Source organism: Manis javanica, chromosome 3 (genome assembly GCF_040802235.1).
Source record: "Manis javanica isolate MJ-LG chromosome 3, MJ_LKY, whole genome shotgun sequence".
Classification (NCBI taxonomy): domain Eukaryota; kingdom Metazoa; phylum Chordata; class Mammalia; order Pholidota; family Manidae; genus Manis; species Manis javanica.
In genome coordinates this window covers 162,446,693-162,474,344 of record NC_133158.1, presented here as the reverse complement: position 1 = coordinate 162,474,344, position 27,652 = coordinate 162,446,693, and the positions used below count along the sequence as shown (strand labels likewise).

Genomic DNA, 27,652 nt, shown 5'->3' with positions numbered 1-27,652 from the left:
CAGCAATCCTTTTTAGACTCCAGACTTTAGATTTCCAAATTCCGCTGTGACATCATTTCTGGCTCCACTTGATGGTTACTAGTATGCCATCATAACTAGGGATAAGAATGTGCTATTTTATATAGTCTTCCAATCTTTGGTTGCAACCTGAACTAAGAGCACTGTTGTTTTTTTGTTTGTTTGTTTGTTTGTTTGTTTTGAGAGGGCATCTCTCATATTTATTGATCAAATGGTTGTTAACAGTTAACAACAATAAAATTCTGTACAGGGGACTCAATGCACAATCATTAATCCACCCCAAGTCTAATTCTCATCAGTCTCAGATCTTCTGAAGCACAACGAACAAGTTCTTACATGGTGTACAAATTCTTACATAGTGAATAAGTTCTTACATGGTGAACAGGACAAGGGCAGTCGTCACAGAAACTTTCGGTTTTGATCACGCATTATGAACTATAAACAATCAGGACAAATATGAATATTCGTTTGATTTTTATACTTGATTTATATGTGAATCCCACATTTCTCCCTTATTATTATTATTATTATGATTTTAATAAAATGCTGAAGTGGTAGGTAGATGCAAGATAAAGGTAGAAAACATAGTTTAGTGTAAGAGCACTGTTTTTTTACCTCCTCCCCAATGTGGACGTAGGGAAGGTGGTGGCAGCAGCGAGAGCAGTGGTTGGCTGCTCTGACCGACTCTAGTGGCTGCAGCACGGTGGCTGGCTGGCGGCAGTGCTGGAAGTGTGCATGATGGGATGATAACGGCGGTGGTGTCAGTTGCTCACAGGGTGATGGGGGGGGGGTCGTGATGGGTAGGTCATCCTAATGATGGCAGCAGTGGTCCTGTTGGCCGTGTATGATGGTGGTGGTGCTACCAATGTGATGGTAGTGGTGGGGATGTGGTGTTGGTCAAAAATGCTGGTCATGACTTGGTGGCAGTGTCAGTGATGATCAAGATGTGATTCCATATTTTAGATCAACACTTTGGATGTTGAGGTGGGAGGTTTGTATCTGAGGAAGCTCCCCGCAAGAAATCTAATATATATCCGCAGTTGTAAAACACTCTATAGGCCTGGGTCTAGTGCAAAGTGCATCTAAATAGAAGCAGCCTGATCCCCTGATACAATTTACCAATGGTGCTAACTGAGTTTTTCATAACGTGGTCCTATGAAGGCTCATCGGGGAAAGTTCCAAGAAACCTAAATGAGCCTGGTAAACCCTGAGATTTCTGTCCCCTTCTTGAAGAGTTGCTCTGCACACCCACACTATAGGGGCTCTCAGAGGATCTGTTTCACTTTGCCTACCCGATGATTCCCAAGCTTATTTGATCACTGAACCCTTTGTCTTTGGGATTGCTGGTAGCCTATAAACCATTACCCATAACAGCTACAGAAATACTAATCTAAACAACACTTGAAATGAAAAGAAAAATAAAATGTTTAAGAAAAATATTCCCCCAGAGGGACTAATTTTTTATTGCTTGGTGAGAATGGTAGCTTTGGGTTACTTTTGCAACTCTGAATGTCTTATATTGCAAATGGAAATCAACTACAATTTACATAATCAGAATTGACCTATGAATACATTAGACTTGTAAATTAAGGGTATTATTGGAAATAAACCTCAAAAATGAAATTGCATTAAACTCCATAAAACATTTACAACCTAAGAAACCCATATTCTTCTTTTTTTTACTAAACGTTTTTTTATTGAGATATAATTGACTTTAGCCTTCTATTCCATACTCATTCCATACTCATAAAATTGATGATTTGTTCATTATAGAAAGTGGTCTTTGTTTATTTTAGCGCCTGGTGCTGCGTTAATGAAAGAACCTTGGCTAATTGAAAGGACGTGATTTTACTACAGTCAGTACTGACCTGTAGCACTCAGCTGGGATGGGAACAATTTAAGTTTATAAAGCCTCACTGCCAGAGAGCAGGTCTAAGTGCCGCCGAATATGCACTTTTAACAATGACATCAGTACAGAGCCCCTTTGAGAAATCTCAGGACAAGTACTGATGGTGTCCTCCTCCTCACTCCTCCCAATGTCAGTCTTAGGAAAATTTCCAGTTTCAGACCCCTTGTTCCTGCAGCAGTTTCAGGAGCAGCCCCAGGGGCTGAGGTGGGCCAGTGGGCCCCATTTCCTTCCTAATGCAGTGTCGGTTAACCTTAAGGGCAAAGTCTGCAAGGCCACCAGATGGGCTTAAAGAATTTGGAAAATGGCTTCCGGATTCCTATAGTGAGTGACCCCTTCCCATTCATTGAGTAATCACACAAATAATGCAAACAGGCAGCTAAGCAATTTAAATTTTATCGGTAAAATTAAGCCCTCTGTTTCACCATAGCATTTGACCCTATGACCCATTTTATTGAATCCCTTAGCACATCTTGGACAGTTTCCTTGAGTGTAAATTACCATGAAGGTAAATTGAAAATGTATCAAGAAATGGGCATGAATATTAGTGCAGAACCAAGGACTCATCAAGCTTCAGTTATTCTGAAGATTTTTTTAAGACTCTTTTCAGTACAGTTAAAGTGGAACTATTTGATTTGATTAACAAGACTTTACCTTTCTTAGGTCCCCATCTGCCTTCTGCATCGTGCCTAACTCAGGTTAGCTGTCCCCTCCCCCAGCAAATCCACCCCACCTGTCCAGAGCCTCTCCAGGGCTCCCTGTATACTTCTGCCTTCACTGACCACCGCGTGTTGACTGTCCGTCTCCCCCAGTACTGAACCCATGAGAACAGGGCCCCCACCATATTTATTTCAGAATTCACAGTGCTGGCGCCCTACCTGACTTAGAGCGCATGCCAAGTTGCAGGCTAAATAAATGAATGTGGCCCCCTCTTGCCTCAAGAAGAGGAGAAATGATGTTTGTAGTGAAACAAGGGAAAGGTAGGAGAAAATTCAGATTCAACTGATATTTCTAGTATGCTCTCCAACCATATGTTTGCCCTGAACTGGTCTCTGTCTCCTAATATCTATATTAGCACATGTGATTCAGGTGCAGGAACTGGAGAACTGAGAGATTAAGTCATTTGCCCCAGGTCACACAGCTCATAAGCAGTAGAGCTGAGTCTCATGCTCAACCTCTGCATGCTCATTGCCAAGTTCCTGCCATTACAAAGCCCAACTTGAGAGGACAGTGAAAGTGACAGATTGTCCAGGACTAGTTATTCATTAATGAGAAACGAGCCTTCACATAGATCCCATACAGAGGCTGCCCACGGCAGTGTTTTGAGCTGCTTTCCCATGACTCCAGAAGACTACACACCAAGCCAAAGCCAAAGCTGCCTGATTACAACCTGCCTCCCACTGCCTTTCATCTTGTGTGAAGTTCCTGCCTGTTCCAAGGCCCCCAAAGAGAAGGTAATGAGTCTCTGAGGAGCCATGAGACTCTAGCATTTCAGAGTTCTGCTGAGCTCTTTTTAAAACCTACCTACTCTAAAAGGACATTCATTCTGATCAGCAGGCAGAGACACAGCCGGGAATTAAGTGATGGAAAATGGAGACATGCAGAAGAAAGAAGTTCTAATACCCTGAAAGCATGTTCGACCCCAAGGTGCCAGCCACCCCATCAGAGGCTTTGTCAGCAGCCGCAAAAACAGGAGGCTCTGCCAGCTGACCACCGCCTAGTGCCTGAACCCAGGGAAACAACTGTAAGAATGGAACAGGAGAGAGAGGCCCCTGCCCTCCAGCACCAGAAGGGATGTTTGAGCCCTAGGAAATATTGCTGCTTTGTTGTTTACTTTGCCACGTTTTGAAGAAGCTGCACACAAAGAAAGCGGGACATGTGGAAATCAAAGAAAGAGGAACCTCATACTGACAAGCTAGACTTTGAAAGATTCTGGACACCAGAGGGGGGTTTTGGAGCATGCTGGAAGAATCTGCTGGTTGAAAGACTCTTCACACAAAGAGAAATGAAATGGTGGACAGACAGAAATGCTGCACAACTCTACTTTGGGAAAACGGGAGTTCCTGGATCTCTTCTCCCGCCTGCTCCAGGCCTTGGCAATCCAGGCACATGGTGTCCTGTGAAATGGATGGGTTCTTGTGGCCAGCAGCACACAGAGCAGAGCAGTGCATAGGCGTCTCAAGTTCATTTGGACCCTGTGAGTGAGAGCAGTCCGACTGAAGAAGCAAACAAACTAGCAAGCAGAACTTGAAGAAAAGAGTGTCAGATGGCCTCAACAGTCTCAAAAGCCTCATGTTTTCCAGACTTAGCTTGGAGGCCAGGTTCAATCACAGTAACCTCTTTTTCAAATCATGTAGATCCATTCAGTTGAGATCCAGGTCTTTTTTTCTTTTTTCTTTCAATCTGCCTTTCATCACTGGCTTCCTTTCCTTGTCACTTGATTCCTAACAGCACTTGCTACAGTGGGTGCTTTTCAGCCAGCACAACCAGAGAAAGAAGAAAATGGACAGTAGGGTCCTTGAAGTGGGCAGTGTGTGGACTGTGCCTGTGCCCACGAACACAACTTCTCCCAACAAAAGCCCCAGATCTGGAGTCTGCCAAAGGGAGGAGGAGAATAAGGAATAGCCTCCACAGCAGGGCAGCTAACCTGAGCATTACCTAATGCTTTTCTCAACTGTTTTGACAAATGTAGTTTTGTTTTAAATATGTATGGTGATTCTTAATAAAATGCTGATAAACGTGCTGTGCTAAAGCATTCTCTGCGGAAATAATGATGTCATTACACTGTGGAATGTGGTTAAGTCTCTGCTTCATGGTTTGTGAGGCTGCTGCCATTTTAAACAGTGGTAACATTTCATTGCCGCCCAGTCTTGCATGGGGAGATGGCCCCATTTCTTGCCTTCAGCTCTACAGGGGATGGAATTTCCCCGAGAGACCTAGTTCAGGGCTCCCCATACACAGAGGTGGTGCTACCCAGTGGTACCCTCCACAGCCCTGGCTGGCTTAGGGCTCACCAGACCTTACTGTTGATCATCAGTATGGTGCAGTGCAAAAAAGCACAGCAGAGCTGGGTTCAAATCCCAGTCCAGCCATTTTCTGGGATTCTAACCATAGGAAAATCATGTGACCTTTCTGACTCTTGTTCCTGTTCCAGCTATACCACCCCTGACTTAAGGTTGTGAATTCCCCATTCTGTTATTCTCACAGATCAGTGGGTCAGGACTTTGTGCACGGTGGGGACGGCTTGTCTCTGCTCCACAGTGTTGGGGCACTCAGCTGGGAAGACTCAAAGACTGAGAATGAGGAGGCAGCTGAGACCCAGAACCATCCAGAGACTGCATCTCTCACACATTGGGCAGTCAATGCAGGGTCTCGGCAGGCTGTCGACCATAACATGTACATGCTCATTGTGGGGTCTCTCTGCATAGGCTAGTTTGGGCTTTCACAGCTTGACAGCGGGTTCCAGTGTCCCCAGGCCATAGGTGGAAGCACATGGCATTTTTATGATCTAGCCTCAGAGTTCTGTAGTATCACTTCCACCACTGGGTGAAAACAGTCCAAGTGCCCAGCCAGGTCCAGGGGTAGAGGCTCAGGCTTCACCTTTCCATGGAAGGGTGGTCAGGTTCTGGAAAAGCATGTGGGCTGGGAGATGACGTTGTGGCCATCTTTGGAAAATATAGTCTGCCACAATTCCCTCCTCTGCTAGTGGACCAGGTAAGAGGTTGGAGGGAGCAACAGTTGCTGAGCACAAGCTAAATGCCACAAACTACTTGTTATCAAATTCTTACTAGTTGAAAGTCTTTAAATAATTGTGGGTCTAGGGAAATAGAAGGGGTAGTGGATAGCTCCCATATTCTTCACACTGGGATGGCTTAGGCACAGGATTGCAAGCCCCACCAAGCAAACAAGTTTTAAGTCTGTTCGGGTCACACGTGCCAATATCTCATTGGCCAGAAGAAGTCTCATGGCCAAGCCCAAAGTAAAGGGGTGGGGAGTGCATTCTGCCTTTGTGGCAGAGATGTGGGTGTGTAATACAGTAATGACAGAGTGAGGAATTAGGACCAATAATTCAATCTACCATAGCCATTTTCTAGAACAATGGAAATTGGATACGGATATTGTGGCATTATAGCCAATGTTAAACAATATAATCTTGGATGCAAAATACCCATATAAAGTAGCAAGTTATCAAATTGCTAATAAAAGAATAATTCAACATGATCAGTTAGCATTTGTGCCAGGTATTCAAGGACAATATACCATAAAAAATCTATTAATATATTGCATTACCAAGACAGTGTCTTTTTATGAAACCTAAATCATCCTCTCAGTACACACTTAGAAGTCATTCAGTAAAATCCAACACCCACTCTGAATTTTTTTAAGCTCTTAATAAATTAGAACTATAAAAATACTTACCTACATGTTATGTAATGGCCTAACACTTGAGAAGCATTCCCATAGAAGCAAGGAAATAGAAAAGAATGCCTATTCCCACTACTGTTTTCTAATGGCATCAGCAGTTACACAAAGGAAATTCAATTTTCATTATTTGTAAGTGGCATTTCAGTATCCCTAGAAAATCCAGGAGAAGCGTTTGAAAAACCATCAGAACTAATAAGTTCGGCAAGGTAATCCAGCTTCAAAATAAACAAGCCAAGGTACAGAGTTGTCTATATAACAGTTATAATACAATGTAATGAAAATATATACAAAATAATATATGAGGGGAAAAAAAGATCCATTCATAAGAGCAGCAGCCAGGGACACATGTCCCCAGGGCCAGCCTGAATGAAAAAGGCAAAGGGTGCTGAGGGCAGCAGCTCTGCCCTGGTGGGGGGATGTAGCTAACTGGAAGCATGGCCAGCCACTCATGGGAATGTTTGTATTGATGGGCTGTCCAGTGGAAATGCCCATGGCTATTTTTATTTAACTTGAGAAAAGTATCCACAATGTTCTCCTGGCAGACTAACCAGGGGCTCAGAAAGCTCTCAGACATTAAAATGTAATTTTTTTAAAGTGATTAAATGAATGTGATAATGACTCTAGACAGCACAATGGAACGTAATGTCTAAATAAAAAGATTAATATATGGTAGGGGCGAAACAAAAATGAGTATTGGTAGGAGGGAACAGATTATTTAATAAAAAGAAATGGCACAGTCACTTAAGAATTTGAAGAAAAGAATTTAATTTTCTACTTTATATATTTCAGTTGGTAAAACTAAACATAAACCTTAGCATTGGAGACTTTCCTGTCAATGGCTGTGTTCTTTGCCCTGTAGCTCCCTCTTTAAACTACACAAGCAAGTGTATGTCTAAGGTGCAAAGAACAGTTACAATAAACTTAAATGTTGCCTTTATGCTTTTACTGTGAACAAAGTAATTAAACAGTGACCTACCCAGGCTCTAAAAGAGGCACCCAGTAGCTCATACTGGACAAGTAGGCCTTCTGGAGGCAGCTGCCCAGTCAGAGAAAAGTCACAGGTCATATGCGAAGGAACTGTATTTCCAAAGATAGTCCCAGCCTACAGATTCAGACCAAGTGGACTTCCACTTAAAAAAAAAAATTTAAACCCCTGGTTCTCTATGAGATTCAAGAGGAGAATGTGATAACAGCAGAAGAGCAGCTTGTCATGAAAAAGGAGCAATCTAAGGACAGTGAAGGACTTCTGGAGTGGAAAACATCACCAAATTAGTGCTCAGTGGAGACAGGGCAACAGGAAGGCAATTTCTGACATTCAAATAGAGAATTAGAACACCAGTCCAAGGAATTCTTCCAGAACTCAAGAAAAAAGTGAGGATATGGAAGTTATGAGTTGAGACAGAGTTGCTGTAAGAGAACAGAACAGAGGAGCAATAACAACTGAAGAAATGACAGAAGAAAATATTCCTGAGATGAAGACTTGAGGCTTTACTTGCCATGGATGTGGAGAGTTTTAGTTGACTGAAGACGCAGACATAATTCCCAGCAACCGGAAGTTGAGGGAAAGATCCATCATTTGGAGGAAAATCCTCTCTGTATGGTTGCCAACAGACACACAGGCAAACATATAATATACTTGTTAAAAAGAGTTCATACAGCGCTTTTTGGAAGCCTTGAAGGGACGGGGACCCCAGTGCTAGGGAGGCAGGGTGGCGGGACTGGTGAGCGGGTGGCTGGGACCGGCGCCTGAGGACAAAGAATATCCCCCGTTTTTCCCTGCGGGACCGGTGGGCGGGTGCCTGAGACCGGCACTTGAGGACAGAGGAAATCGCGCGTTTTTCCCCTTTTTTTTTTCTCTTTTCTGCGAGTGCTTTTTGGAAGCCTAAAAGGGACAGGGACCCCGGTGCTAGGGAGGCAGGGCGGCGGGACTGGTGAGCGGGTGCCTGGGACCGGCACCTGAGGACAAAGAATATCCCGCATTTTTCCCTGTGGGACCGGTGGGTGGGTGCCTGAGACCAGCACCTGAGGACGGAAGAAATCGCGCGTTTTTCCCCTTTTTTTCTCTCTTTTTGGCGAGTGCTTTTTGGAAGCCTTGAAGGGACAGGGACCCCTGTGCTAGGGAGGCAGGGCGGCGGGACTGGTGAGCGGGTGCCTGGGACCAGTGCCTGAGGACAAAGAATATCGAGCGTTCCTTCCCTGCGGGACCGGTGGGTGGGTGCTTTTTGGAAGCCTTGAAAGGACAGGGACCCTGGTGCTAGGGAGACAGGGCAGCAGGACCAGTGAGCGGGTGCCTGGGACCGGCACCTGAGGACAAAAAAAAAAAAAAAAAAAAATCGCTTGTTTCCTTTTTTTTCCTTTTTTTTTTTCACTTTCTTTCTGTTCCCTCTCTCATTGTTGCTGTTGTTGTTTTGGTTTGGAGAGTGCTTTTTGGAAATCTTAAAGGGGCAGGACAGGTCACTTAGACCAGAGGCAGGGAATCTGGGGATCTCTGGGCACTCTAACCCCCTGGGCAGCAGGGAGCACAGAGGCCCCTTACGGAGATAAATAGCCTCCTGGCCGCTCCCCCTCCAACGGGGCTCCACCATTTTGGACAAGCAGCCCCAGCCAGGCCAAGCCCACAGCAACAGCGGAGATAAACCCCATAGCAACTGGGCAGGAAGCAGAAGCCCTGTCTGCGCACAGCTGCCCAGCACAAGCCACTAGAGGTCGCTATTCTCCCAGGAAAAGGCTACAAACCAACAAGAAGGGAAGCTCCTCCAGCGGTCACTTGTACCAGCTCTGCAAACTATCTCTATCACCATGAAAAGGCAAAACTACAGGCAGACAAAGATCACAGAGACAACACCTGAGGAGACGGACCTAACTAGTCCTCCTGAAAAAGAATTCAAAATAAAAATCATGAACATGCTGACAGAGATGCAGAGAAAAATGCAAGAGCAATGGGATGAGATGCAGAGAAAAATGCAAGAGCAGTGGGATGAGATGCAGAGAAAAATGCAAGAGCAGTGGGATGAGATGCAGAGAAAAATGCAAGAGCAGTGGGATGAAGTCCGGAAGGAGATCACAGATGTCAGGAAAGAGATCACAGAAGTGAAACAATCCCTGGAAGGATTTATAAGCAGAATGGATAAGATGCAAGAGGCCATTGAAGGAATAGAAGCCAGAGAACAGGAACGTATAGAAGCTGACATAGAGAGAGATAAAAGGATCTCCAGGAATGAAACAACACTAAGAGAAATATGTGACCAATACAAAAGGAAAAACATTCGTATTATAGGGATACCAGAAGAGGAAGAAAGAGGAAAAGGGATAGAAAGTGTCTTTGAAGAAATAATTGCTGAAAACTTCCCCAAACTGGGGGAGGAAATAATCGAACAGACCATGGAATTACACAGAACCCCCAACAGAAAGGATCCAAGGAGGACAACACCAAGACACATAGTAATTAAAATGGCAAGGATCAAGGACAAGGAAAGAGTTTTAAAGGCAGCTAGAGAGAAAAAGGTCACCTATAAAGGAAAACCAATCAGGCTAACATCAGACTTCTCAACAGAAACCCTACAGGCCAGAAGAGAATGGCATGATATACTTAATGCAATGAAACAGAAGGGCCTTGAACCAAGGATACTATATCCAGCACGACTATCATTTAAATATGATGGTGGGATCAAACAATTCCCAGACAAGCAAAAGCTGAGGGAATTCGCTTCCCACAAACCACCTCTACAGGGCATCCTACAGGGACTGCTCTAGATGGGAGCACCCCTAAAAAGAGCACAGAACAAAACACACAACATATGAAGAATGGAGGAGGAGGAATAAGAAGGGAGAGAAGAAAAGAATCTCCAGACAGTGTATATAACAGCTCAATAAGCGAGCTAAGTTAGGCAGTAAGATACTAAAGAAGCTAACCTTGAACCTTTGGTAACCACGAATCTAAAGCCTGAAATGGCAATAAGTACATATCTCTCAATAGTCACCCTAAATGTAAATGGACTTAATGCACCAATCAAAAGACATAGAGTAATAGAATGGATAAAAAAGCAAGACCCATCTATATGCTGCTTACAAGAAACTCACCTTAAACCCAAAGATAAGCATAGACTAAAAGTCAAGGGATGGAAAAACATATTTCAGGCAAACAACAGTGAGAAGAAAGCAGGGGTTGCAGTACTAATATCAGACAAAATAGACTTCAAAACAAAGAAAGTAACAAGAGATAAAGAAGGCCACTACATAATGATAAAGGGCTCACTCCAACAAGAGGATATAACCATTCTAAATATATATGCACCCAACACAGGAGCAGCAGCATATGTGAAGCAAATACTAACAGAACTAAAGAGGGAAATAGACTGCAATGCATTCATTGTAGGAGACTTCAACACACCACTCACCCCAAAGGATAGAACCACCGGGCAGAAAATAAGTAAAGACACACAGGCACTGAACAACACACTAGAACAGATGGACCTAATAGACATCTATAGAACTCTACATCCAAAAGCAACAGGATATACATTCTTCTCAAGTGCACATGGAACATTCTCCAGAATAGACCACATACTAGCTCACAAAAAGAGCCTCAGTAAATTCCAAAATATTGAAATTCTACCAACCAATTTTTCAGACCACAAAGGTATGAAAGTAGAAATAAATTCTACAAAGAAAACAAAAAGGCTCACAAACACATGGAGGCTTAACAACATGCTACTAAATAATCAATGGATCAATGAACAAATCAAAATAGAGATCAAGGAATATATAGAAACAAATGACAACAACAACACTAAGCCCCAACTTCTGTGGGATGCAGCGAAAGCAGTCTTAAGAGGAAAGTATATAGCAATCCAGGCACACTTGAAGAAGGAAGAACAATCCCAAATGAATAGTCTAACATCACAATTATTAAAACTGGAAAAAGAAGAACAAATGAGACCTAAAGTCAGCAGAAGGAGGGACATAATAAAGATCAGAGAAGAAATAAACAAAATTGAGAAGAATAAAACAATAGCAAAAATCAACGAAACCAAGAGCTGGTTCTTTGAGAAAATAAACAAAATAGATAAGCCTCTAGCCCAACTTATTAAGAGAAAAAGAGAGTCAACACAAATCAACATAATCAGAAATGAGAATGGAAAAATCACGACAGACTCCACAGAAATACAAAGAACTATTAAAGACTACTATGAAAACCTATATGCCAACACGCTGGAAAACCTAGAAGAAATGGACAACTTCCTAGAAAAATACAACCTCCCAAGACTGACCAAGGAAGAAACACAAAAGTTAAACAAACCAATTACAAGCAAAGAAATTGAAACAGTAATCAAAAAACTACCCAAGAACAAAACCCCGGGGCCGGACGGATTTACCTCGGAATTTTATCAGACACACAGAGAAGACATAATACCCATTCTCCTTAAAGTGTTCCACAAAATAGAAGAAGAGGGAATACTCCCAAACTCATTCTATGAAGCCAACATCACCCTAATACCAAAACCAGGAAAAGACCCCACCAAAAAAGAAAATTACAGACCAATATCCCTGATGAATGTAGATGCAAAAATACTCAATAAAATATTAGCAAACAGAATTCAACAGTATATCAAAAGGATCATACACCATGACCAAGTGGGGTTCATCCCAGGGATGCAAGGATGGTACAACATTCGAAAATCCATCAACATCATCCACCACATCAACAAAAAGAAAGACAAAAACCACATGATCATCTCCATAGATGCTGAAAAAGCATTTGACAAAATTCAACATCCATTCATGATAAAAACTCTCAGCAAAATGGGAATAGAGGGCAAGTACCTCAACATAATAAAGGCCATATATGATAAACCCACAGCCAGCATTATACTGAACAGCGAGAAGCTGAAAGCATTTCCACTGAGATCGGGAACCAGACAGGGATGCCCACTCTCCCCACTGTTATTTAACATAGTACTGGAGGTCCTAGCCACGGCAATCAGACAAAACAAAGAAATACAAGGAATCCAGATTGGTAAAGAAGAAGTTAAACTGTCACTATTTGCAGATGATATGATACTGTACATAAAAAACCCTAAAGACTCCACTCCAAAACTACTAGAACTGATATCGGAATACAGCAAAGTTGCAGGATACAAAATTAACACACAGAAATCTGTAGCTTTCCTATACACTAACAACGAATCAATAGAAAGAGAAATCAGGAAAACAATTCCATTCACCATTGCATCAAAAAGAATAAAATACCTAGGAATAAACCTAACCAAAGAAGTGAAAGACTTATACTCTGAAAACTACAAGTCACTCTTAAGAGAAATTAAAGGGGACACTAATAAATGGAAACTCATCCCATGCTCATGGCTAGGAAGAATTAATATCGTCAAAATGGCCATCCTGCCCAAAGCAATATACAGATTTGATGCAATCCCTCTCAAATTACCAGCAACATTCTTCAATGAATTGGAACAAATAGTTCAAAAATTCATATGGAAACACCAAAGACCCCGAATAGCCAAAGCAATCCTGAAAAAGAAGAATAAAGTAGGGGGGATCTCACTCCCCAACTTCAAGCTCTACTACAAAGCCATAGTAATCAAGACAATTTGGTACTGGCACAAGAACAGAGCCACAGACCAGTGGAACAGATTAGAGACCCCAGAAATTAACCCAAACATATATGGTCAATTAATATTTGATAAAGGAGCCATGGACATACAATGGCAAAATGACAGTCTCTTCAACAGATGGTGCTGGCAAAACTGGACAGCTACATGTAGGAGAATGAAACTGGACCATTGTCTAACCCCATATACAAAGGTAAACTCAAAATGGATCAAAGACCTGAATGTAAGTCACGAAACCATTAAACTCTTGGAAAAAAACATAGGCAAAAACCTCTTAGACCTAAACATGAGTGATCTCTTCTTGAACATATCTCCCCGGGCAAGGAAAACAACAGCAAATATGAGCAAGTGGGACTACATTAAGCTGAAAAGCTTCTGTACAGCGAAAGACACCATCAATAGAACAAAAAGGAACCCTACAGTATGGGAGAATATATTTGAAAATGACAGATCCGATAAAGGCTTGACGTCCAGAATATATAAAGAGCTCACACGCCTCAACAAACAAAAAACAAATAACCCAATTAAAAAATGGGCAGAGGAACTGAACAGACAGTTCTCCAAAAAAGAAATACAGATGGCCAAGAGACACATGAAAAGATGCTCCACATCGCTAATTATCAGAGAAATGCAAATTAAAACTACAATGAGGTATCACCTCACACCAGTAAGGATAGCTGCCATCCAAAAGACAAACAACAACAAATGTTGGCGAGGCTGTGGAGAACGGGGAACCCTCCTACACTGCTGGTGGGAATGTAAATTAGTTCAACCATTGTGGAAAGCAGTATGGAGGTGCATCAAAATGCTCAAAACAGACCTACCATTTGACCCAGGAATTCCACTCCTAGGAATTTACCCTAAGAACGCAGCAATCAAGTTTGAGAAAGACAGATGCACTCCTATGTTTATCGCAGCACTATTTACAATAGCCAAGAATTGGAAGCAACCTAAATGTCCATCTGTAGATGAATGGATAAAGAAGATGTGGTACATATACACAATGGAATACTACTCAGCCATAAGAAGTGGAAAAATCCAACCATTTGCAGCAACATGGATGGAGCTGGAGAGTATTATGCTCAGTGAAATAAGCCAAGCGGAGAAAGAGAAATACCAAATGATTTCACTCATCTGAGGATTATAGGAACAAAGGAAAAACTGAAGGAACAAAACAGCAGCAGAATTACAGAACCCAAAAATGGACTAACAGGTACCAAAGGGAAAGGAACTGGGGAGGATGGGTGGGCAGGGAGGGATAAGGGGGGGGAAGAAGAAGGAGGGTATTAAGATTAGCATGCATGGGGGGGAGGGAGAAAGGGGAGGGTGGGCTGCACAACACAGAGAGGACAAGTAGTGACTCTACCACATTTTGCTAAGCTGATGGACAGTAACCGTAATGTGGTTGTTAGGGGGGACCTGATATAGGGGAGAGCATAGTAAACATAGTATTCTTCAGGTAAGTGTAGATTAAAAATTTAAAAAAAAAAAGAAAGAAAGAAAGAAAAGGGGGATTACTCCTTAACAGGATAAAACTATTGGTAAATCAAAGATCAACGCATGCTTTAAATATCCTTAATGTTGATCACTTAAAGGGGGTCAGATGATCAGCTATGGAGGTACTCTTTTCTGATAATATTCTTTTCTCTTAATTAAAAAAAAAAAAAGCAGTTACTGTGTGCTGACCTCCAATGAGTTCTGCACAGTGGTATAGAGGGCATGTCAAAGTGTGGGCAAAGGGTCTGTTTGTTTCTACGCAGAAGATCAAGGCCTAGCTTGGATACCCAGAGAATGAACTAAGATACGATATGAGGAGGAGCTTCCGGCATCAGCACTCTCTGGAGGACTTGTGCCGGGGGATGATCATCAAAAAGCCTCCACAGGGATCCGGACGATGCTGCGGTTGTGGCTGCATCCAGCCCACCGTCTCCTGGACTTGCCATAGGAATGAGGAGGGAGATGTCTAGGCTGGCATGTGCATACAGTGAGACAACGAATTTGACCGGATCTGTACTGTTGGAACTCAACCAGGAGTTGGGAGGGGTGCAAGTTGTAGCACCCCAAAATCTCATGACTATAGACTATCTATGGTTAAAAGAACATATGGGATGTGAACAGATCCCAGAAATGGGCTGCTTTAATTTGTCTGATGGTTCAAGTACAGTTGGACAATATCCATCATATCATAGATAAATTTTCACAAATGCCTAGGGTGCCTAAATGGTTTTCTTGGCTTCACTGGAGATGGCTGGTAATTATAGATTTGCTTTGTTTATGTCACCGTATTCCTATTATGTTAATATGTGTGTGCAAATTAGTTAGTAGTTTAAAACCTATACATACTTAAGGTACTATACAAGAAGATATGTCAAAGAAATAATCAATCCTCCCAAGTTTCCTTCATACGCTACATCTATAGCTTTTCTTCTTCCTTCCTAATTACAAACCTTAAATAGAATTCGTGCCTCATATTGAATTTACCGAGTATCATAATTCCTCCAGGTGGTAAAGATACCTCGAGACAAGTGCTGGGCATAGAAGCCACAGGGCATAAATCTGCAAAGAAGTAAAAAGCTAACGTTTGCAAACAATATGGCTTCTCTCTCACTTACCAACTTTACATTTCCCTGTATGGCCCCGGAAGATGACTGGTTAGCCAGAGACGGGTAAGATTCCTCAAGGGAGGAACAACCTAAGACAGGCACAGTCGCAGGGGGGCCATCAGGTGAGAATTTGGGGATCAACAGAGGTGAGGCTCAGAACCTCACCCCCCCTGCTTTGAGAGAAATCTTCTGCATCCGTGGATGTCTTGCTGCCCTTGACTAGCCTGGATTAATACTTAGTCCATAGGCACACACCTGATCATCTGATCATCTACATTTGCCTTCTTACAGCACTAAACTATGTTTTCTACCTTTATCTTGTATCTACCTACCACTTCAGCATTTTATTAAAAATAAAAATAATAATAATAATAGGAGAAATGTGGGATCAACATATAAATCAAGTACAAAAATCAAACGAATATTCATATTTGACCTGATGGTTTATAGGTCATATTGCATGATCAAAACCGAAAGTTTCTGTGATGACTGCCCTTGTACTGTTCACATTGTAAGAATTTATTCACTATGTAAGAATTCGTTCTTCATGTAAGAACTTGTTCGTTATGCTTCAGAAGATTGGAGACTGACGAGAATTAGGCTTGAGATGGATTAATGATTGTACATTGAGCGTTGACCCCCCTATACTGAATTTTATTGTTGTTAACAACCATTTGATCAATAAATATGAGAGATGCCCTCTCAAAAAAATAAAAAAAAATAAAAATAAATTTAAAAAAAGCATGTATTGTAGCAGAAGAGACTACACTAATTTAATTCTTTAACTCTCAAAGATAGAGGCCTCCTGAAATTCCCAAACACTGGCAAGAGTTAAGTAAATAGAGCAGTCCACCATGGAGGCTGGGGAGAAGTAACTGTTAATACCTAGCCATCAGTGTCATTAGCACTGTGCTAAATGCTTTACAAGAGTTACTCTGATCATCACAGTATGATGTATGTACATACATTACTATTCCCTTTTTAAAGAGGAAAAACTCAGGGGGATTAAATAGTTTCCCAAGTTTACTCAGCTAAAACATAGTATAGCCACGTTTCACCCAAATCTGTGAATCCAGGGTCATTTTAGTCTAATAATTTAATGCAATTGTAAATCTATTAACAGTTACAACAAATTTTGATTTAAGGTATAAATAGATTTTCTTAACATTTCAGTGTTACAATACAGTGAAATAATAATTCAAAACTTCCCACACTGTAATGTTTTTCTATGGAAAATTCTCTAGGTGGTTTATTCAAACTCAATAAAATACTAAAAATCTCAAAAAAAAAAAAAAAAAAGAGTTCATACACATCAGTAGACGACAAATACACAGTGAGTTTAAACAGGCATTTCACAAAAGGAGAAGTATAAATGTCTGTAAGTAATACAAATCACATAAGTAGTTTTTTATTGAAGTATAGTTGACATTATAATAGTTTCAGGTGTATAACTTGACATTTTTATACATTACAAATTGCTCACCACAATAAGTGTAGTTACTGTACATCACCATACCAAATCCCTGAAACCTATTTCAAAAATTATTTCCAACCAAGTATTTTAAACCAGTGAAAATATCTTTCAGGAATGAGGGTATTATTTCAAAAAAGTCTCTCAAGAATGAAGTCACCAACTTAAGGAAGTTCTACAGGATGTATTCTGTCAGAAGGAGAGTAATTCCCAGATAAACAATCTGATATGCAAGAAGAACTGGAGTTCAGAGAAAATGGCAAATAAGTGGATAAGTTTAAGTGAGCATTGGTTGTATAAAACAGAATAATAAGACCTGATAGGGCTAGAAGAAAAAATAGACAAAATATCTACAAAAATAGCATGTAAGTCAGGAGGTGGTAAATGGAGTTGTACAGAGTTCTGAAATCCTTGTGTTGCTGAGGAAGAGAGAAAGTTCTTGATTTACTTTGGATGTAAGACTGTACATGTGTCTTCCAGTATAAGAGAAAAAAAAGGAATAAAGTCCAGAAAGGCAAAAAAAGAAAGGGAGAAAAAAACCTTTTCAACAAAAAAAAAGATGATAGCTAGAAACTTAAACATATCAACATTCATATCAAATGTGAGTGAACTTAATATTCCAGTTAAAATTATCGTACTTGAAAAAAATCTTTAATCTAGCTATAGGCTATTTACAAAAATTTGCCTAAAACAGAAGTACAGTCATACCTCAGAGATATTGCAGGTTTGGTTCCAGACCACCTCGGTAAAGCAAATATAGCAATAACAGTTGAGTAAAATGAGTTCTTTGGTTTCCCAGAGCATATAAAAATTATGTTTACCCTATACTGTAGTCAATTAAGTGTATGATAGCATTATGTCTAAAAAAAACTATATACCTTAATTTAAAAACACTTTATGACTAAAAGATGGCTAACCATCATCTGAGTTTTCAGTGAGTCATAATTATTTTGCTGGTGGAAGGTCTTGCCTTGATTTTAATGGCTTGCTAACTGATCAGGGTGGTGGTTGCTAAAGACTGGTAGATGTGGCAATTTCTTAAAGTAAAATAGTAAACCTTACCACATCGATTTATTCTTCCTCTCACAAACAGTTTCTCTGTAGCAAGTGATACAGTTTGATAGCACAGTAGAATTTACTTCAAAATTGGACTCAATCCTCTCAAATCCTGCTACTGCTTTATCAACTAAGTTTATGTAATGTTATAAATTCTTAGTTGCCGTTTCAACAATCTTCACAGCATCTTCATCAGGAGTAAGTTCCATATCAAGAAAGCACTTTCTTTGCTCATCTATAAGAAGCAACTCCTCTTCAAAGTTTTATCATGAAATTGCAGCAGTTGTCACATCTTCAGACTCCACTTCTAGTTCTAGTTATCTTGCTGTTTCTATGGAATTACTTCCTCCACTGAAGTCTTGAACCCCTCAAAATCATCCATCAGAGTTGGAATCAACTTCTTTCAAACTTCTGTTAATGTTAATATTTTGACCTCTTCCCAAAGTGTCCATCAACTAATAAATGGATAAAGCAGATGTGGTACATATATACAATGGAATATTATTCAGCCATAAAAAGAAAGAAATCTTTCCATTTTCAACAACATAGATGGTGCCAGAAGGTATTATGCTAAATGAAATAAGCCAGGCAGAGAAAGATAAATACTGTATGATGTCACTTATATGTGGAATCTAAAACAAAACAAATGAATAAACATAAATAGACCATGAATCATGAATGTTCTTAATGGCATCTAGAATGGTGAATTCTTTCTAGAAGGTTTTCAATTTACTTTGCCCAGATCCATCAGAGGAATCACTATCTGTGGCAGCTATAGCCTTACAAAATTTATTTCTTAAAGAATAAATATTGAAAATGGAAATTACTCCTTAATCCATGGGCTGCAGAATAGTTTTGTGAAACAAGCATCAAAACAACTTTAATCTCATTGCACCTCTCCATTACAGCTCTTGGGTGACCAAGGGCATTGTCAGTCTTGAATCTTTTTTTTCTGAGCAGTAGGTCTCAACAGTGAGCCTAACCTATTCAGTAAACAGATGTGTCATCCAGATTTGTTGTTCATTTACAGAGCACAGGAAGAGTAGAAACAGCAAAATTCTTAAGAGCCCTCAGATTCTTGAAATAGTAAATTAGCACTGGCTTCAACTTAACATCACCAGCTGCATTAGCCCCTAAAAGAGAGTCAGCCATTCCTTTGATGCTTTGAAGCCAGGCCCTGACTTCTCTCTAGCTATGAAAGTACTAGCTGGCATCTTCTTCCAATAGCAGGATGTTTTGGCTACACTGAAAATCTGTTGTTTAATGTAACCACTTTCATTAATTATCTTAGTCTCAGGGACTAGGGAGGCCTGGGGAGAGGGAGAGAGATGGGAAAATGACTGGAGCAGTTAGAACACACAAAACTTTTATCAGTTAAATTCACCATCTTATATGGGCACAGTTCTTGGTGAGCCAAAATGGTTATATCAGAGATCACTGATCATAGATCACCATGATAAACATAATAATGAAAAATTTTGAAACATTGTGAGAATTACCAAAATGTGACACACAAACCCAAAGTGATCAAATGCTGTTGGAAAAATGGCACCAGTGAACTTTCTTGATGCCAGGTTGCCATGAAACTTCCATTTTTAAAAAACATAATATCTGTGACATACAATAAAGTGAAGCACAATAAAACACAGTATGCCAGTAAAAGATTAATAGAAAAAGGGTGAAAAAAATATGCAATGTATAAACTAAAAAAAATAATACTGCTGAAGCTATATTAATGTCAGATATATGGACTTTAACTCAAGAAGCATTACTAGATATAAACAGGCCAATTCACAGAAAGTTATGTAAAAATAATATGTAGGCAATAACATGTCCTTAAAATATATGAAAAGTTGAAAGAACTGAAAGGAAAAACAGAAAAATCCACAGTTATAGTGGGAGATTTTCACATGCCTTTTTCAGTAACTAATACAAGCAGGCAGACCAAAAAAATCAGTAAGAAAATAGATTTAAACAAGACAATTAGCAATCTTGACTAAATGAACAGAAAATTGCACCCAGCAATCATAGAATATACCTTTTTTTTAAGCACACATAGAACATTTACCAAAACTGGCCATATCCTAGGATATAAATCAAGTAACAACATATTTCAAGTAATTGAAATCAATATAGACTATGTTTCTCTGACTACAGTGCAACTAAGGTATAAATAAAAAACAAAAAGACAACCAAAAAATCTCAGTATGTTTAGTAATTAAGAAAAATACTTCTAAATAACTCATGGTTCAAAAAAAGGCATAATGGAAATTTAAAAATTTTTGAACTGAATGATCATGAAAATACTACATATTAAAATTCCTGGGATACAAGTAAAGACATGCTTAGAGGGAAATTTTATAGCCTGAACTGTGTATATTGGAAAATAAGACAAACTGCAAATTAGTTGTAGATCCAGCAAGAAGTTAGAAAAAGAATAGCAAAATAACACCTAGAAAGTAGGAAAACAGAATTTATAAAAATAAGAACAGAAATTGATGAAATGGAAAACAAACATTCCATAAAGAAGATCAATAAAGCCTAAAGTTGGTTTTTTGAAAAGGCTAGTAAAATGACAAACCTCTAGGAAGACTGAGCACAGAAAAAGAACAGAGACAAAACCAGCATGAGGAATGGAAAGGACATCAGTACAGATGGTGTCAACACTAAACAGATAAGAATATTGTGAACAACCTTATGGCAATATATTTCAAATTTTAAATAAAATGAAAAAATGCTAGAAAAATGTAAGTTAAAAGTTATAATTAGGAAATAAAAATATGTATCATTTTATAACAATTAAATTAAATCAGTAGTCAAAAAGTTTCACAAATTAAACTCCAGCATCTTAAAACTTTACTGTTAAGTTCTACCAAACACTTAAGAAAAAAATACCATTTCAGTCTTATACAAACTCCTGTAGAACACAGAAAAAGAGGGAACACCCCATTACTATTTGTGAGGCTAGCATAAGCTTGATACAAAACCTGGTTAAGACATTAAGAGAACAGAAAATTACAGACTTCTCTTCCTAAAAAAAAAAAATAGCAAAATGATCACATCAATATATTGAAAAAGATAACATATCTTGACCAAATTGGGTTTATCTCAGGAATGCAATGTTAAAGATTAGAGAATTAATCAGAGCAATCCACTGTATTAACTGACTAAAAGAGAAAAATCACACAATCATTTCAAGAGCTACAGAAAAAACATTTGATAAAATTCATTTATGACAAAAGCTCTTTAAGGTAGGAATAGCTAAGAATGTCCCTTAAAGTAACAGATTTACAAGATAGACCAGGCTAGGCTACAATAACAAATACTCCAATTTCAGGGGCTTAACACTTTAAATAAAGTTTATCTCTCATCAGATAAACCTCACATAGGTTCAGAAGATCTACAGGGCTGTTCCTTCCAAGCTGTATCTCAGGGATCCTAGTAGACCCGTCTATGGCTTTGCTACCTTAGTTGTGGCTTTCAGGTTCACTATAAAAGAGTTGGAGGATCATGCAAGAGTTTTAAGGCCAAGTTTAGATGCGGCATAATCACTTCCACCCGTATCCCATTGACTATAACTCAGTCAAATCACATAAACCCAACCTAATTTCAAGAGGTACAGAAACATTAACTTCCTATGCACCCAGAAAGAGGAAAAACAAAAATGGGTCTTAATGAACACACAGTGTTGTCTCTGCCACACTGAAAAAGAGTATCTACAGAAAACTTGCAGCAAACATCATATGAAATAATGAAACTTAAAAGCTTTCCCCCTGATAATGTGAATAAAACAAGGATGCCTACTAACACTGTCTCTATTTAGCATTACACTAAAAGTCTTAAACAATGCAAAAAGAAAAATAAATGAATAAGACTTAGAAATGAAACAGCAAAGTTGTCAGTATTTTCTGATGGTATTATTTTGGACTTAGAAGATTCAAAAGACTGTGCAGATAAACTATTACGATTATCAAAAGATTTATCATGGTTACTAGATACACATTCAAAATACCTAAATCAATTATGTTTCTACATATATACATTTATACATATATATATATTTGTACAACAAATAGAAAAAAAGTATTTTTAAATGCCATTTATAGTAGCACCCAAAAAAGCAAGTATCCAGGAATAAATCTTACAAAAGATGTGTAAGTGCTGTACAAAAACAAAAAGTAAAACTTTATTTAGAGTCATTTAAGAAGACCTAAATAAATGGAAAGATATACCATGCTCATGGATAGCAAGGCTCAATATTCTAAAGATGTCAATTCTACCTAAACTGAATTTAAGTCCAATTCCTATCAAAATTTCAGCAGGTGTTTTTGTCTTTTGTTTTTTTGTTTTTTTGGTTGAGTAGGGGCATTTCATTTGTGGAACTTGACAAGCCCTTTCTAAAATTTATATAGAAAATGCAAGAAGTCAATAATTGCCAAGATACTCTTGAAGAACAATAAAGTGGGAAGATTTGCTCATCCAGATACCAAGATGTATAGTAAAGCATACATAACAGAGCAGTATGAGATTGCACAATGACAGGCAAATAGAACAGAACAAAACAGAGTGGAGAAACAAGCCCATGCACAGATGGACACCTGATGTAGGACACTGGTAGCAATGCATAGTAGTGGAGTATAAGGGGCCTTTTTGGTGAATGTTGCTCAAATAATTGACTATCCAAATAGAAAATAACTTAATAGGACTTATATCATACACAAAGATGCAAATGTGAAAACAAAATTGTAAACCTTTTATGAGATAATCTAGGAAAATGTCTTCATAACACAAAATGCACCAGCTGTAAAGGAAAAACTAATAACCAACTACATTAAAATTAAGAACTTTAGTTTGGTAAAAAGAATAAGACAAGCCATAAAGTGAGAGAAGATATTTATATAACCAACCAACAAAAGGCTTGTGTTTGGAACATATGAGGACTCTACAACTCAATTATAAAAAGGCAGACAACCCAAGATATGGGCAAAAGATTTGAACAAACACTTCACAAAAAATTCAAGCTTCAATGTCTAAGAATACATATGAATAAATGTTCGGTTTCATTAGTAAGAAAATGAACATTAAAAGCAAATTTATCAAATTGGGAAAATTCTGACAATAACTGCATGTGGCATGGTGTGGAGCAAATGAAACTCTTATACACCACTGGTGGGAGGGTAAATAGCTACAACCACTAAAGAAAACTGTTTGTGTTATCCAGTAAAGCTGCAAACACACCTGCCCTATGACTCAGCAATTCCATTCTTAGGTGTGGATCCTAAGAAATAAGTGCCTGTGTGTATAGGGAGACTTGCACAAGGATTCTCATAGCATCCTTGTTTGTAATGGTCTGAAGCCAGAATCAAACCAAGTCCGCCAACAGCAAAATGGATCAATTTGGTATATAACAATGCAATGGAATGTTATACAACAAATAAAACTGGTTGGGCTACATGAATTCTATTTAGATGAGGTGAAAAATAGTTCTTTCAGTATGATTCCATTTATAAAAATTTCAGAAGCAGGAAAAATGTATCTATGTTTTTTAAGGCTGCATAAATACATGGTAAAGCTATAAAGTAAAGATGGTGGGTTACTATTATAAAAGTAAGAATAATGATTAACTTCCATCAGCATGGGGGTTGTGATAGAGAACTTCTGGCGTGCCAGAAGTGTTCTGTAGCTTAACCTAGGCTATCATTAAAGCAGGATATACATTAGAGCTCTTCATCAAACTGTGTTTTGTGCCCTCTTTGGTGAATGTTATATTTTATTATACAGTTTTTTAAACTATGTTATATACTAAATCAAAATACAATCCCACTACATAAACATTATCTAATTTCAACCTTACCACAAGGTCCTGCCAAGGAGGAATTATCCCATTTTACAGATAGGAAAAATGAGGGTCAAGTGGCTAAGTATTTTATTTTCTCAAATAGCTTGGTAATTTGCTAAGGCATCCTAGTAAGTGATGGAGCTGGAACTGCCCCCTAAGACTGACAATTCATACTCTTTCCATGATGGTTCTCTGTAGCTTCTACCATGTCACTGTAGCCCTAAACTTAAAATACCTCCATTCTCTCATCCCATAGCCATACTAAGCCCCACAGCCAGTGTCTTTTCCAAAGTACGCCTTCCCATTCCAACATGAGTGGTGGGCCTGTGCAGTCAGTGGACTTCCCATTACCTGCCTACCTGATTCCTTCTAAGTCCCATCCCTTTATCTTTGGTCCACAGAATCCCCATGTGGGCTAAGAAACTTCATGCAGCTTTTGTCCCACACATGATTAGAGGATGATAGTGCCTCTGTGAAGTCCCACATCGGGAAGACATGATGTTCCCCCAACTTATGCAGACCGTACCTGTCCACATTGCTATCTGGGAAACTGTTCTGGCTCTATGCCCACAGCCTTCCACTCAGAAGTATTTCTCTGGGTTGTAGAAGACTCTGGAGTAGAAGCACAGGGTCCTTGAGGCAGCCTTTACCCTTGCCTGCAGGAGCTGGCCCACCCAAAAAAGAATGCCGGTCTGCTCCCACTCAGGATGAAGCAGAGCTATTTGCACCTGCCTGAATTCAGGCTGCCAGGTCGTGAGCATTTATACATGCAACACCACCACTTTCCCTCACTAGGATTGTACCAGGTGATCAGAGGTATCATCTCTCCTGTCAATGACAACTACATGAAGAAAGACCTGGTTGCTGCCCAACACCGAGTGGCCATGGCCCGGCTGGCCGTGCAGACATCCAACTGGATCCAAGTGGACTCCTGGGAGAGTGAGCAGACACAGTGGATGGAGACGGTCAAAGTGCTGAGGTAATGGTGGACATGCTTTTGTGTGATGACCAGGGGCCTTGGGATGCTTCTGCAGGTCCCCCAGGTAAAACGTAGGAGTGGAGTGTTGAGTGCAGCTTCAGCCAGGCCTTCCTAGCCAAAATCCAGGAAGTGCTTCTCCTCAGAGGGAGAGACCAACAGATGTTCACAGATAAGTCTGAGTAAAAAACCACAAACCACAGCCTGCAGGATGCACTTTGTGGAAATGTCCTCTCTTGTTGCAGAGGGTGGTAGCATGGGGTTCATTGCCCACTTAGTAGCCATGTGACTTTAGGCACTTGACTTAACTTCTCTGAGACATATTTCTCACTTGAAAAATGGGGACAACAAAACCTGAAGAGGATTTATAAAATGTGAATAACTTTTCTGACCCAGAACCACATAAGAATATTCAGTAAGTGGTACCTTTTATTATTGTCATCATTGACTAAGTTAAAAACCACATCTACATAGTAAGCCTTCTTTTCTAATGGTATAAATCCTGGGTTCTATAAATCTAGACATTTACAAATTTGAAAAAAAAAAACTATTAAATCTAGAAATAGTTGCTTGGGACTTTTTTTCTTTGGAATTGCTGTCAGCATTTAGCATAAGTAACTAGTCGTTTAAAAGCTCCTGCAAGCCTTGCATGTTTGAACAATGGATCACTGACTTGTGTCCGGGAAACACTGCTGGGAATTTGCAAGAGAAGCAGGAAGTCCCACCTGTCCTGACTGTCAGAGGGGACTGTGAGGTGGGCCTGCCTGTCACTAATGGCAGCCCCCTCTGCTGGAAGGGATTGCAAATTGTGAGCTGCATCTTCTGTCCTAGGATCATCAGCACACACAGGACAAGTCAAAAATTGGCAGCCCTGTTCATCATCTGTTTTGGTCTCCATTTTTTACTTACCTTTGGAGTCACTTGGGAGAAAGATGTTTCCCTTTTTCATAAAGGTAAACATTTAGTTACATATCCCAGTACTTATTATTTACCTTTCACTTGGGAGATAACCAGCTAGAAGCATTCAGCAGTTACAGTGCCGCTTCAGAACCTGTTGTCAAATTAAAAGGGGAGCAAGCATGAAATAATTGTTAGGATGCATGCTCTCTTTTCCTTTAACATGAAGAATAAATTTATACCTAGATTGTCCTTTCAGAACGAGTAATATGTTCAGCTCTCATTTATGGAGGCTAGCAGAGGAGAATAGAAACAAAACAAAAGCTGATCCAGTAAATCATTTACCCTCAGTATGAAGTCAGAAACACACTGTCCCTTCTCCACCCCCGCCCCGTCCTCGCCTACCCTCTGAGAGGCAGTATGGCCTAGGGCCCAGATTTGGAGCTCTATTTACTAGCTAAGTGACTTGATATAAGTGAGTTAGCCTCTCTGAGCTTCAATTTGTCACCTACTAAAATAGGGATGGCACCACTTTCCTCTCTGGGTACTGTGTGAATTAAATGAAAAGGTGCAGGCAGAACATCTGGTTGATGGTAGTACTTAATAATGTTAGCTACCTTCCGTGCATTCTTAACACTGGCCCATAATTTATCCTCAAAACAGAGATGCCATTCTGGGATAAACAGGAACTGACCACAGTACTACATAAAATTACTAGTGCTTCTGCTGCAAAATGCAGGTGTGAGCTGAGATTTGAACACAATATTTTTCTTTTTTTTCTGTTTGTAATATATCCTTTGTGTAGTGCTTCTCAGCCCTGGCTATACATTGAATCAGCTATGTAGCTTTCAAAAGTACTAAACCCCAGAGACTGGGATGTCATTGGTCTGGGATGGGGTATCAAGATTTTTAAGAGCTCCCTGGTAATTCTAATGTGTGCCCAGTAATGGGGCTACCACCTCAGTTACCAACCATGTAAATCAGGCTTGAGGATTAGTACCAAGATGCACCCAAACCAGTGGACTCAGCCCTGGCTATAGGACTCACCCAGGAAACTCTCTAAAAATGCCCATCCCACCTCCTCTCAGAGATTATGATTTGTCTTGGGTGGGGTCTGGGCATGGGTATATTTTGAAAGGTCCCAAATGATTTACTTTGTGCAGCCATAGTTCAGAATCCACCAACATGAGTAGTCGACACAGTTTTATTGGATAGCTGATTAAGATTTCCATTATTTGGGAGTGATCTTCATTAGAAAATTCATTTGATTCATAATGTTTTCCTAAAATTACCAAAAGCAGCTTTTTAAAGATTGAAAAGCTGGTTAAAATCGTAAAGTTAGATGAAATTAGAAGCATGGTAGAAATCCACTCTACACATTGCTCCATTTAGTGTCTTCTTGATAGAATCAACAGTGAATTAACATCATTTATTTTTTTTAATATAGGCCAGCTTTCATGCTTTTAGGGCATTTGGTAACTTATTTCACTCACCTTTTCCCCATGTGGTTGGGGGAGGGCCTTGGATACAATGTCACTGGATGTGGGCCATCATCATCACCCTCACTGTCACCCTCACCATCACCATCACCACTACATCACCATCACTGTCACCATCACCGTCACCCTCACTGTCACTATCACCCCCACCAACACCCTCACCGTCACCCTCACCATCACTGTCACCATCACCCTCACCCTCCTTGTCACCGTCACCATCACCCTCACTGTCACCATCACCATCACCATCACCCTCACCCACCTCATCACCATCACTGTCACTGTCACCCTCACCATCACCCTCACTGTCACCATCACCATCACCATCACCCTCAC

The 27,652-nt window shown here is 39.9% G+C and overlaps 1 protein-coding gene across 13 annotated transcripts in view; it reads left to right on the top strand.

Moving 5' to 3' along the window:
* NMNAT3 (nicotinamide nucleotide adenylyltransferase 3) overlaps positions 1-27,652 on the top strand; it is a 116,176-nt gene that overhangs the window by 78,174 nt on the left and 10,350 nt on the right. For all 13 annotated transcript variants that reach the window (XR_012129483.1, XM_036991618.2, XM_036991612.2 and 10 more), the window contains one exon: positions 24,740-24,923. Coding sequence is in view for 12 of the 13 variants with exons in the window: in XM_036991618.2 (XP_036847513.2) it covers positions 24,740-24,923 (184 nt within the window). In the remaining variant the exon portion in view is untranslated. The remainder of the gene's footprint in view (positions 1-24,739; positions 24,924-27,652) is intronic.